Raw genomic sequence first — 13266 nt, 5'->3', positions numbered from 1 at the left:
GGTGTAACCGATTTACCACCAAACGCGAAGGTGTGACCGAATTACCACCGGACGGCGTAAGCAACCATTAATTTTTTTTATATTAGATACACCCATGTTGTTGTGTATAGTAACCGTATAAATCGTTTTCTTCCAGACCGTCCCCGCGCCAGATCACTGTTAAAACACTCACCCCGGTCCATGACCCCCTGTTACCTTTTGTTCGGGTCACGCACTTTCGTTCAAGCACCCGAACCTGGCTTCGCCAGGTGTACTTGGCCTACGGCGTAGCTCGCTTCGCTTCGCTTGGCAATATTTCGTAAAGATTCTCTTAGCAATATTTCGTAAAGATTCTCTTGGTAATATTTTATCAAAATTCTCTTGTTAACATTTGGTAAAGATTTTCTTGGCAATATTTCGTAAATATTTTCTCATTAATATTTCATAAAGATTCTTTTGTCAGAATTCCGTAAAGATTCTCTTTTTCTTGTTAGCACCACTTTCTTTTTCCATGGTAATATTATTAACGTATTAGAGAAATATTTCTTTATGTTAGTGGAGTGGAGATTCTCTTGGCAATATTTCGTAAAGATTCTCTTAGCAATATTTCGTAAAGATTCTCTTGGTAATATTTCGTAAAGATCCTCTTGTTAACATTTGGTAAAGATTCTTTTGGCAATATTTCGTAAATATTTTCTCATTAATATTTCGTAAAGATTCTTTTGTCAGAATTCCGTAAAGATGATCTTTTTCTTGTTTCGCTTGGCAATATTTCGTAAAGATTCTCTTAGCAAATAATTTGTAAAGATTTTCTTGGTAATATTTCGTAAAGATTCTCTTGTTAACATTTGGTAAAGATTCTCTTGGCAATATTTCGTAAATATTTTCTCATTAATATTTCGTAAAGATTCTTTTGTCAGAATTCCGTAATTCCGTTTTTATGTATATAGATTCTCTTGGCAATATTTCGTAAAGATTCTCTTAGCAATATTTCGTAAAGATTCTCTTGGTAATATTTCGTAAAGATTCTCTGAGTCTGAGTGAGATGTGTCCCCGGGAGTTAGTGTTTCCGGTGTTTCCGGGGGGGGCTTAGCCTGCGGCGCTGCTCGCTACGCTCGCCGGGCGCTACGCGCCCTTACGCAACGCGCACTGGTTACCCCGTCAAGCGTGTCTTACATCATATGATGTGTTATAGTAAACATAAGACACTGGATCAATAAAAGATCGTGATATTGCTACAGTATTTTATTTACACACATTATTTAGAGCGGAAACGTCAGTTACTTCTTGTTCATCTGAACTCGAGCTGTCTTCTTCATCTTCTTTGTCCTCGGCTTCATCTTCATATCTCCTCCTTTTCCGAGCCGGCGAAGATCCTTCTTCTTTGAGGCTCAAAATCAGTTCTTCCAGCTCCCTTTTCGTGACAGGGACCCTTGCAGTTTCCTCATCCCCGTATTCTTCATCTTCACTGTAAACATGATTATTGTAACTGTAATCTGGCAGGAGCATATCGATGGCCTTTTCCTCCGAGATGTTGTAAACTTCCTTTGGTATTAAAACCACACCTATTTCTGGGACCTCTTCAGGAATGGGAGTGTTAACTTCTTCGTCTTCTTCCCTACCTCTCGGCACCGAAGGCAGTTCTTGACTGTTTACCTCGTTGTCTGAGAGCAATTCTTCATATACACAGTTAACGGCCGGTCTCAACCTATAACTTTCGTTTACTTTATGCCAGCCAGTATAGATGAAAAGAGAATCCCAAGACGTAACCCGCGAACAGGCCACGTACAACTGACCATGAGCGAAACATTGAACAGTATCTAGAAGTACTCCACAGCAGTTAAACGTCTGTCCCTGAGATTTGTTTATTGTCATCGCGTAACTAAGCTTAACCGGGAACTGTTTACGCTTAAAGTTAACTGGGGTGTCGCTAGCTTCTAGTGTTATCCTGGGAATCATAACCTGTTCTCCCCGGTGACTACCACCTAAGGTCTTACCAATTATAATGTTCGTTTTCAAGTTAGTTACCAAGACTCTTGATCCGTTACACAGTTTAGGCGGTGAAATGTTCCTGACAACCATCACAACACTTCCAATCTTCACTTTAAGTTGATGTGGTGGAAGAGAAGGGCTTGTCAAAGCGTTAAACACAGAAGTCTGGACATCAGTTCCTTCCTCGACCGGGGTGTCTACACTAAAGTATGTCTTCTCCTCTCCCTTAGTTTTCTTTTGTATCATAGAGTTAACACTGTCGACATCATCATTTGTGGGTGATATGATTGCTCGTTGTTCAAAATAGGAAATGTTTAAGAAGTTTTCCTCCAAATCACCATAAACCTTTTCCACTAACTCTTCACGTGTTTTGACTTGAATACCGAACCCCTCCTCAAGTTCCAAAGGTCCGTGTTTCTGGGATCCGAGTTCCAGCAACTTGCGCGCAAACGTAATGTTTTTTTCATCACCTTTCCTTAGACGCACATTTTCAGTCAATTCCAACTTTGTTATGTCCCGCCACATATAACTGGACTTTATACAATGTTCTAATTCATCACATTTACCTCCACCTCGAATGACAGGTAATATTTGCCTGAAATCTCCAGCGCAGACGAACACTTTTCCCCCCATAAACCGTTCATTACCCAAGATGTCTCTCAACGTTATATCAAGAGCTGTTAACGTATTCTTGTTCGCCATCACGATCTCATCCCACACGATTAACGATGTCATCTCCAACAACTTTGCAAGTTCAGAATTCTTCTTAACAGAACACCCTCTTATTTCATGATACTCCATCAATGGTATCTTAAACATGTTATGGGCGGTTCGACCCCCGTTAAGAACAGTAGCTGCTATACCTGAAGACGCTACAGCTAACGCTATCTTCCCCTCGGACCGCACAGTATCAAGTAACATATTCAAGATGAAGGACTTTCCTGTGCCTCCGGCAGCGTTTACAAAGATTCCATTATTCTCATACTTCTGTTGGTTATTCACCCTATACATGACCACATCATATACCTGTCTCTGTTTATCATTTAAGAGGTCTTGTTTTGATTGAACCTGTTTTTTCAACTTTTCCTTGTTGTAAGACTTCTCTCTTCGAATAACGTTTGAAGTCTTCTCTCCACCTCTAGAAGCAGGTAAGCCGTAAGTGGTGATAAGGCCTCCTCCACAGTTCCAAACATGTTTTTGGATATCGTCTAACGCGTCCAAGTAGATTTCCTCGTTATACTCTGTTAGGTTGTTCTGGTGAAGGAAATCGCTTGCAAATAGATCCTTGGTCTCCTCCCAGATACCGGATTGGTCCTCAAGGTCTGAAAACACCAACATGCTGGCGTACGTTTCTCTGAGACGGTACCTGTCGTTGGTGTGATTGATTATCTCTAAGATAGTAGTCTTCCATGTCTCCTCATCACTCAAGAGACCCAAGGCCTTGACAGCCTCTCGGTAAGAGGGATATGTCACACCCTCGACTGTTCTGAGATCCTCAAAGGAAGTAGGGCCCGCCTTATGTGTCAACAACAACCTAAGGTAAAACAACTCAACAGTTTTAGTGGAAACAGCACGAATACGTCCCAAAGAAAAGGTGTTACCTTTTCTTTCTCTCCAAACCGAATGGGCCTTGTCAAAACAGAAATGTTGAGGCATCTGATGATAATACAACGTGGAGACGAACTTCTCATCAGATTTCGCACACAACTTGAAGAAAGCGGTTAATTGGGTATCTTGTTTTGCTTTCGCTGTTACGGTCCCTTTAGATGAGTTTTCGTCATAAAACACCTCGTTTTCGCCCTCAAGGTGTAAGTCGAGAGAGGATACCGGGGGATAACTTTTGTATATGTCAAACCCGAATATCTTCCATGTTGCTTCATTCGCATTTATATATCTCGCCTCTTGGAAGTTCTTAATTTCATTCACGGTCCCATCCTTTGTAGTTTTACTGAACAGGACCCTATCACACCCCTTGTTTACATACTTCGTGACATAAGCTATAGCTTTAATCGAATTTGAACATTCAACGTTGATGTGGGCGTCATACTTCACACACAGATAGGGGCTGTAAGGAACAACCCAAGAGTTGTCAATAACCTTCTTCATTCCTTTAACCTTGGTAACAAAAGATTCCCCGCCTTCTCCGATGGACCTACGTTTGTACTCAGGGTACCCATTGTTACCGAACATTAAGTCGTTTCTACAGGTCTTAGGAAAGCCCTTTCCACATGTCGAAGCGGTTGGCTTAGATTTCTGGCAACATAGGAGAGACTCATCGTACCCCTTACACGGTCCATGGATCATACACCTTGTAACGACATCATACAACCTGGGTTCAGCTTCTTTGTTGGGGATTTCAGCGGATATTATACGTGAAACCCTTTCAGCTGTCACACGCTCATTCATCCATAAGAGGATGTGAACATGAGGAAGTCCACGTTTTTGCCATTCCACACCATAAAGATGCGCCTTCACCCTTCCGAAGATCTGTTTAGATACCAAATCATGCATCAAACTATCAACCTTCAACTTGAATACTCTACTAATTAAATCTGGGCGGTCCCCGATCGACCGTATTCCAGCAGAACCTGTATCATCCATAGCAACTTGCAGCTCCCGCCAATGCGGGTTCATAGTGAAGGTTATGAAATAGTCAGGAGATCCATAACACGTAACATATGTAAGCGCATCTTGTTGGCGCTCTTTCATATATCTGGGACTTCCAATGAAAGTACTGGGCAACACAACCCTTTGACCTGTATCAGCGACTTTATCGCTTCCAAGACATAATATGTCTGCTCTTTCTTTTCGGATCCGTTTCTGGTTCATTTCGAGGTATGACAACCTATTACTTTCTACTTTCACGTAGTTATCCACAACAAACTGTTGAAACAGTCTCCTACACTTGGTTATGTGGTTGAAAACGCCTTCCCGCTCCATATAAAGAAAGGAGTAGAACATACACGGGGATAAACGCTTGTAAGTAGACAAAGTTGATGGCCCCGTAGAGGCGTCACACTCATCTTCTTCAGGCGGTTCAAGACCTCTAACACGGACTTTGGATAACCTTTCCATGGAATGACAATATCCGATGTCACCGTTTGGGATCAACAAAGGATACTGGAAAGCATCGTAATGGAACTTCAAATGGCTCAAACTTGTAGTCTTGAAGTTCGAACCGGGCAAAGGGGAAGTAACTGTTATCTCCAATGGATCTCTATTGGGTTCAAAGCTAACAATCCCACCAACCTGTGATGAAGCAGATGGAAGGTGATACAGACCCTTATGTTCCTTGGTTTTGATCCCGTCTGCCGCTCTTAGCGTGATAGACACAGCAGGCATACTTTCCGTCTTATTAACGTGTTCACTAACTAATGTTTTACACGTTTCAAATTCCTTCAAAATCGGGTTTAGACATTCATTATACTGAACCAAGTAATCATAGAACATGGAAATGATATCCTCGTTTGAACTCACTTCCTTCCTCTCTCTCTTTCGGCGCTTAAGAGTTTTTTTCGTTTTTCGCCTTTCGATCCATGTTTTGTACACGTAACTTAATCTGGTCTTCCTTATCATGATAGAAGTATAAGTCCAGGAATGAAGAAATAGGTTTCCAAAAAGGGTTCTTTTTACCTGCGATCGCTTCGGGGTTGAGATGTCCAATGGTATGGTATATTTTCCCTTGAATCTTGTAACACAATGTTAGTTCGCTCGGGTCATGGAGTTTGCTTGAAGTGGTAAATGATGTGAAACAGAACAACGCGTTGAACCCACAGATCTTGTCCAGGAACCGTTTAGATAACGGAGACTTTCCTTCGTACATACTTTTAATACCGTTTTTAAGCTCTGAAAACTGGATATGAGGCGTTTGTCCTTGCTTACAACAAATAGTCTTACGTTCTCCTGCCCATAAAAGCGATTTACAAAGCTTACATTTGAAGTCCCCTATTGTACCAATATTATGGAGCGGTATCTTTGCTTGGTCTCGTAAATAACCTTCAAGCGTATCAGATATTACTGCTATTGAATCCACATAATCCGCCCTAAAATTCTTATTTTTGCGTTCCTTTCTGACCATATTTAAGTGATTAATCGTCGATTCAGACAAATCTTTATCCCCGATGAGCCCAGCTCGTAACAATTTCAACTGTTCTTTTACTGCTTTTAACTCGGAACGCCTCTGTTTCTTATTCTTCAACAAAACCTGTCGATGCATCTTTTCCGCCTCACGTTCTTCCCTTTTCTTGATTCTGGCATCCCTTTCCGCCTCTTTAGCTGCTTCTCGTTCGTTCTTTAACCTCTTTTTTCTTGCAAACGTTGCAAATATTGTTGTTCCAATTCAAGCCGCCTCTCTCGAACAATCCGTATATTCTCCGCCACCGAGTCGACGAACTGATCCGGTACACCCTCCTCGTCTGGTCCACTTCCTTGGTCTTGTCCACCTCCGCTTCCCGTCGAAGTAACTGAACTCACAGTAGCACTCCCAGCTTCAACGACCTCACCAGAGACCTGGTTAAGTTCCGTGTTTTTCCTCTTACAACAGTACTTCTTGAGCTTATCAATCTTTCTCTGGGCTTTAAATCTTCTCTCGAGGTAGTACTTCTGATACTCAACGTGATCAGCTTTTGCTCCCGCTTTTATAAAATTCTTAAACCCAGTAAAGTAATGTTTCTCAAACCCTTGCAGAGCTTTCTCCGAAACATCCCCATTGTAAACTCCAAGATGTTCAAAGTCTGAATCCTTGTACTCGAACTGTCGATTCTTCTTTAATGTGTCGTTAAACGACAACACTTTGCGATGAAACAACTTTATAGACTCTCTGACAGAAAATCCCTTGGAAGACTTATAGAGATCAGGAAACTTGACTGCATGTTCACGTTTCAAAACAGCCAAATCCTTTACACCGAGAGACTTTTCATTAATCTTCTTCACTTCAGTAACCCACTTCCAGAAATGCCGATTTCTTCGTACTTTCTCCGCTGGTGCCTCACGCATGTTGTGTATAGTAACCGTATAAATCGTTTTCTTCCGGACCGTCCTCGCGCCAGATCACTGTTAAAACACTCACCCCGGTCCATGACCCCCTGTTCCCTTTTGTTCGGGTCACGCACTTTCGTTCAGAAATCTTAGTTTTGACCATTTCCATTTTTATTTAATTAATAGATTCTCCGCCGGGGGCCTTGGCCTGCGGCGCTGCGCATTAGGCGCGGGCGCTGCGCGCCTTGGGCTACGCCCCTTTTTTGGAAAATAAAGTTCTTCGAGTTCTTCTTCGAGTTCTTCGAGTTCCTCTTCGAGTTCTTCGAGTTCTTTTTCGAGTTCTTCTTCGAGTTCTTCGAATTCTTCTTCGAGTTCTTCGAGTTCTTCTTCGAGTTCTTCTTCGAGTTCTTCGAGTTCTTCTTCGAGTTCTTCGAGTTCTTCTTCTTCGAGTTCTCCTTCTTCTTCGAGTTCTTCTTCTTCGAGTTCTTCTTCGAGTTCTTCGAGTTCTTCTTCGAGTTCTTCGAGTTCTTTTTCGAGTTCTTCGAGTTCTTCTTCGAGTTCTTCGAATTCTTCTTCGAGTTCTTCTTCGAGTTCTTCTTCGAGTTCTTCTTCGAGTTCTTCTTCGAGTTCTTCGAGTTCTTCTGCGAGTTCTTCGAGTTCTTCTTCTTCGAGTTCTCCTTCTTCTTCGAGTTCTTCTTCTTCGAGTTCTTCTTCGAGTTCTTCTCTTTCGAGTTCTTCGAGTTCTTCTTTTTCGAGTTCTTCGAGTTCTTCTTTTTCGAGTTCTTCGAGTTCTTCTTTTTCGAGTTCTTCGAGTTCTTCGAGTTCTTCTTCTTCGAGTTTTTCGATTTCTTCTTCGAGTTCTACTTCTTCTTCTCCTTCGAGTTCTTCGAGTTCTTCTTCTTCCTCTTCTTCGAGTTCTTCGAGTTCTTCTTCTTCCTCTTCTTCTTCTTCTTCTTCTTCTTCTTCTTCTTCTTCTTCTTCTTCTTCTTCTTCTTCTTCTTCGAGTTCTTCCTCTTCTTCTTCTTCGATTTCTTCGAGTTCTTCTTCTTCTTCGAGTTCTTCTTCTTCACCGTAGTTGGCGGTGTAACCGATTTACCACCAAACGCGAAGGTGTGACCGAATTACCACCGGACAGCGTAAGCAACCATTAAATTTTTTTATATTAATACACCCATGTTTAGAGAGAAATATTTTTTTATGTATACACCCATGTTGTTGTGTATAGTAACCGTATAAATCGTTTCTTCCAGACCGTCCCCGCGCCAGATCACTGTTAAAACACTCACCCCGGTCCATGACCCCCTGTTACCTTTTGTTCGGGTCACGCACTTTCGTTCAAAAATTTCAGTTTTGACCATTTTCATTTTTATATATATAATATATATATATATATATATATATATATATATATATATATATATATATCCAATACATACATCTAATTTGCTGTTATATTCATGTCAATTGTCTTCTCGGTTTCCATATGTAGGTCATTTCTTTTAGTTTATTATGTAATACTTGTTAAAGTATTTTTCTTACAATGTTGATCTTTCTTTTTTATGAAGTCGTTGGTAAAAAGAATTACAATTTTTGTGATATATTTACATCATATTGAAATCAACTTATATTTTCATTTGCTTTTTGCCATATTCACTTTGAATTGTCTAGTGTGTCGTTGTTTTTTATTGTATTTTTTAATATTTCCTTTCACAATAGTAGCATTTATTCTAAATGATCAAAGCATATCACTGTTTTGCTGAACTGGTTCTTCACATTACCAGAATTTTGATAACATAACAGATTTTCGTATGATTTTTTAGCTTTGTATTAATTTCACTCTTTTATTTCTCTATTTCCTTTTTTTAATCTTCTTCATGTGGAGAAAGTTCCACTGATTAGTTTAAAATCTATATATATGTGGGTTTTTTATTTTTTTTATTTTTTGTGGTATTCTTATATTTTTCCTTCTCTATAGGTAAGAAGACTTTTGCCATTCATAGATTTTATCAAGCATTCTTCATTACCGTACCTTTTCATACTTAGTGAATATTTTCAACTGTTTCCATAACAATTATCATCTACAATTCTTCAGTGATGCAGTTTCTAATTATCATTGGAGGCGTATGTATGTTGTACTAAGCAATAATTTAATAAAATTAAGATAATCAGAGCACATTAATAGAAGACCTAGGTCAGATATATTAATTTAGGAGAGGATGACCCAATTTCTCTAGACTAATTTGACCCCACGAAATAACTTGGTATGTGTCAAATTTGTTATCCGGAACAAACAGCCTGAAAATCACCTATCCAAGATGGCCATCAGTAGCCATATTGATTTTCTAACTACTTGCCACATATATATGTAAAATGCCTCATTTAATTTTTTTTCTTTGAGGGGGGGGGATACATTAGAGACATATATTTTAGAATCTAAGGTCAAGGGAATAAGTTAGGGTGAAGGTCAAGGTCAAAATTCACCAAAAATTACCAAAATTGTTCTTTAAACATGAAGTTGTAATAGGCTTGTATTCTATTTGCCCGTCCGCCATGACATACATAATACATGATGAAAACATTATTGTTCTGTACAGAGTATGCAGATGTTATATACAAATAAATTTCATAATACAGTGGCCATCTTTGAATGCGATACTATATATACAATATACAGTATTGATTGTAATTGATATATAACAATGATTTGATGAAGATTAACAATTTTATTTACAATAAAGCTATATGCAATATGGGGGACACTACAGCAGTGGCGGCGTGTTGCCACATTACTCCCCCTCCCCCCCGAGTGACTGGTGAAACGAGCCAGTCTTGAAGTCCGGGGAATGAGAGTGCAGTTGACGGGAGTGTCCGTGGGTGGTATTTGCCTAGGAATCACATCCGCTGAGGTAGGGACAGGCTGGTCTATGATGGTTGGGTCGTCGGCTCTGCGGCGGCGGCGGCGGCTTGGGGCGGCATGTGTGGTCCACGTCGGCGGCTGCAATGGCTGGGGCTGCGGCGCCGAAATGTGGTCGACAATGACTGCGGCAGCAGGCGGAGGTTGGTGCTGCGGCGCCAGGGGGTGGCCGACGATGGCTGCGGTGGCAGGTGGAAACTGGAGCTGCGGCGCCGAGGTGTGGTCGACGATGACTGCGGCGGCAGGCGGAGGCTGGGGCCGTGGCGCCGAGATGTGGTCGACGATGGCTGCGGCAGCTGGCAGAGGTTGATGCTGCGACGCCGGCGGTGATCGACGATGGCTGCGGCGGCAGACGGTGGTCGACGAGGAGTGCGGCGGCAGGCTGATGCTGCGGCGCCGGCGGCAGGTTGGTACTGCGGCTTCGGCGGTTGTCGAAGATGGCTGCGGCTGCAGGCAGTGCTGCGGGGCCGGCGGTGGTCGACGATGAGTGCGGCGGCAGGCTGGTGCAGCTGAGCCGGCGGCGGCTGGGTTCTCTCGGCCTGGGGCGTCGTCGTCGGCTGCTGCGGTGCCAGCTGGGTCCTCTCGGCTCAGGGCGTCGTCAACAGCCCCTAAGGCGCCGGCTAGGGTGTCCATCCAATCTAAGGGCACCGCGGGCAGGGGTGTCCAACTGCGGGAACGGCAGCTCTCCAAGGGTCACCAAATGTAGTAGGCAGCCTCCAGGGGTCACCAAATGTAGTAGAGGTGTTCCCACTACATGATGTGTGAAGTCTTCCATGACAATTAGATCAGAGAAAGCTATATTTTCTTTCGACTTTTATTAGATTTGCCCGTCCGCCATGACATACATAATACACGATGAAAGCATTAATGTTCTGTACAGAGTATGCAAATAATGTTATATACATATACATTTCATAATACGATGGCCATCTTCGAATGCGATACAATATTTACAATATACAGTGTTGATTGTAATTGACATATAACAATGATTTGATGAAGATTAACAATTTCATTTATAATAAAGCTATGTGCAATATGGGGACACTACAGCAGTGGCGGCGTGTTGCCACAAAATCATGGAGTTGTGAAACCTTTATAATTTAGGAGAATATAAGAAAGCAAGCATATGATTAATATAAAGAAATTGTATTTTCAGTCATACCATATATATTATGATCAATGGAACGGACAAAAATAAAAATACAAAACAGCACTTGTTACTTTAGAATGCAGCAATATCATTATGAATATGATGAGTACTGTTCAGGTAGTGATAGGTCTTTTACAATGATCACCTCCCTTGCGTTTGCAGTACTTGCAGGAATGGATCCCAGTTACTCAGCAGGGATATTTGTTATTGTGTGCACACTTGACAGAAATACAAGGAGCTGGCAGACCTTCTGGTTTTAAGATCACAACATCATGGTCTAATAAATTATTTCTTCTTACAAATCCATAAGACTCAGCATTAATCAGGGTAGCATCTCTAAATGGGACTTGAGCTCAGAACTGTTGTTGGTAATATATTCAAAGGATAGGTTTCCTTGCATTAGTTGAAGTGCAAGGGATTCTCTCTAAGTCCATCTTGGGGGCACTGCAATCAAATGTAACAAGATCCAAGTCATCAAATGTCTGCAAATCTGTTGATGGTTTGAGACATTTGACCAAGAATGTTTTTGCCATTTATATTGTACTTTCTATTAGTTGTGGACAGTCAAAATTCAGGATCAGAGAGGAATTTCCTGGTTTGTGGACAGCATTCAGTGTTGCAAGTTTAGTTGATATTGCTGGTTGTATCGCATCCAGTCAGTGCATGGTGTGCTGGGAGACACTTTGTGAGCTCATTTCCCAATGCTGTGCAGATATCATGTGGTAATATTTATTTTTCATCTCCTGTTGTATTAAATGCTTCATTTCGAGTTTTTTTCAATATTACATTAACTTTAGTATTATATTTATTGAAATAGCTTTAACAACAGTGGTCATGATATTGGATATCAGCTGCAAAAAACATCATTTACTTCTTGCATTGCTGTTGTTTCAGTGTTAACATGGTACTTGAACAATATGGTTGCATTGAGTAGTTTGGGGCCATTGGTTTTTCACGGATTCTGAACAATGTATGTATTTTCATCTGTTTAACTGTCTTGCGATCTACACCACAAAACATGCAGACATTTTTACATACATACATACATATACCAAGGCTTTTTCCCTCTTATAAGGGAGGTAGCCAAAAAGGGAAAGGCATAAAAACACTCCCACCCATTTCATCCCTAAATACACTCCACACCCCTCCCACCCTCCCTCTCATCTGAGCACCTCCTGGATGACGGGTCATCCCTGCACCTTGCCCACCGCCCTGGGTCAGAAGCAGTGTCGCAAGACACAGCACATCCACAGCAAGGCCGCTTCATTTAATCGGCGACTCCCCCTCTCCGTCCCCCCTTGCATATAAGGAGGGGACGGGGAGAAATCCCTTCGGGCTGCGTCAAAATTTGCTCACACATACTACCTCACCCCCCACCCCCACCCATTCCTCCTCATGCAATCACAACATCATCCATATACAACCATTCTCCACTCACCTCCGTCTTCTGTCCTCTCCCTTCCTTCCTCAACAGACATTCCCCTCTTCCCCAAAGCCCCCTTCACCCCATCCATCCACCTCATCCTAGGACGTCCCCTCATGGTCACTCCCTCCACATCTGCCTTCCATACCTCTTTTACTAGTCTTTCTTCACTCATTCTTTCCATGTGTCTAAACCATCCTAATATTCTTTCATCAACCCTATCTCCCAGCTCCTTTTTCACCCCTGTTCTCCTCCTCACCTCCTCATTTCTCACTCTATCCAGCCTAGTAACCCCCACCAAACTTCTCAGACACCTCATCTCAAACACATTCAAACTCCTTCTCTCTTCTTCTCTTATGTTCCACGTTTCTGCCCCATACAGTGCTGTTGGCACAATCACTCCTTCATACAGTCTCCTCTTAGCATCCATTCCCAAATGTCTATTCCTCATTACACTCTTTAATCAAACAAGGCATTTACTCGCTTCTCTCAATCTACATTCTACCTCCACCTTCACTCCACCTTTTCCTGCTACACTTGCACCCAAGTATCTAAAACTATCCACTTCCTCCAGTCGCTCTCACTTAATGTTCACTTCCAGTCTACTGCCACTTTCACCCCTTGTACATCTCATCACCTTACTTTTACCCACATTTATATTTAGCTTTCTTCTGTCACATACTCTCCCAAACACTGCCACCAGCTTCCTCAATCCCTCCTCCGATCCTGCCACAAGCGCAGTGTCGTCCGCAAACAACAGCTGGATCACCTCCCACTTTTCTCCATTTTCTTTAACCATCTCCAATCCCTGACCCACTACCCTTGCAT

At 42.0% G+C, this 13266-nt stretch overlaps 1 protein-coding gene across 1 annotated transcript in view; it reads right to left on the bottom strand.

Annotated features, from left to right (window-relative positions):
- Positions 1-6187, bottom strand: part of LOC143041596 (uncharacterized) — an 18466-nt gene extending 12279 nt beyond the window's left edge. The window contains exons 1-3 of the mRNA XM_076213603.1: positions 5968-6187; positions 5605-5874; positions 1405-5342 (exon numbers count right to left, since the gene is read on the bottom strand). Of these exons, the coding sequence (XP_076069718.1) occupies positions 1405-5342; positions 5605-5874; positions 5968-6187 (4428 nt within the window). The remainder of the gene's footprint in view (positions 1-1404; positions 5343-5604; positions 5875-5967) is intronic.
- Positions 6188-13266: the final 7079 nt, after the last annotated feature.

This window comes from Oratosquilla oratoria, chromosome 31 (assembly GCF_046742065.1).
Source record: "Oratosquilla oratoria isolate Oo_2021 chromosome 31, ASM4674206v1, whole genome shotgun sequence".
Taxonomy (NCBI): Eukaryota; Metazoa; Arthropoda; class Malacostraca; order Stomatopoda; family Squillidae; genus Oratosquilla; species Oratosquilla oratoria.
Note: the sequence above shows the minus strand (reverse complement) of the source record. Positions and strands in the feature narration are given on the sequence as shown.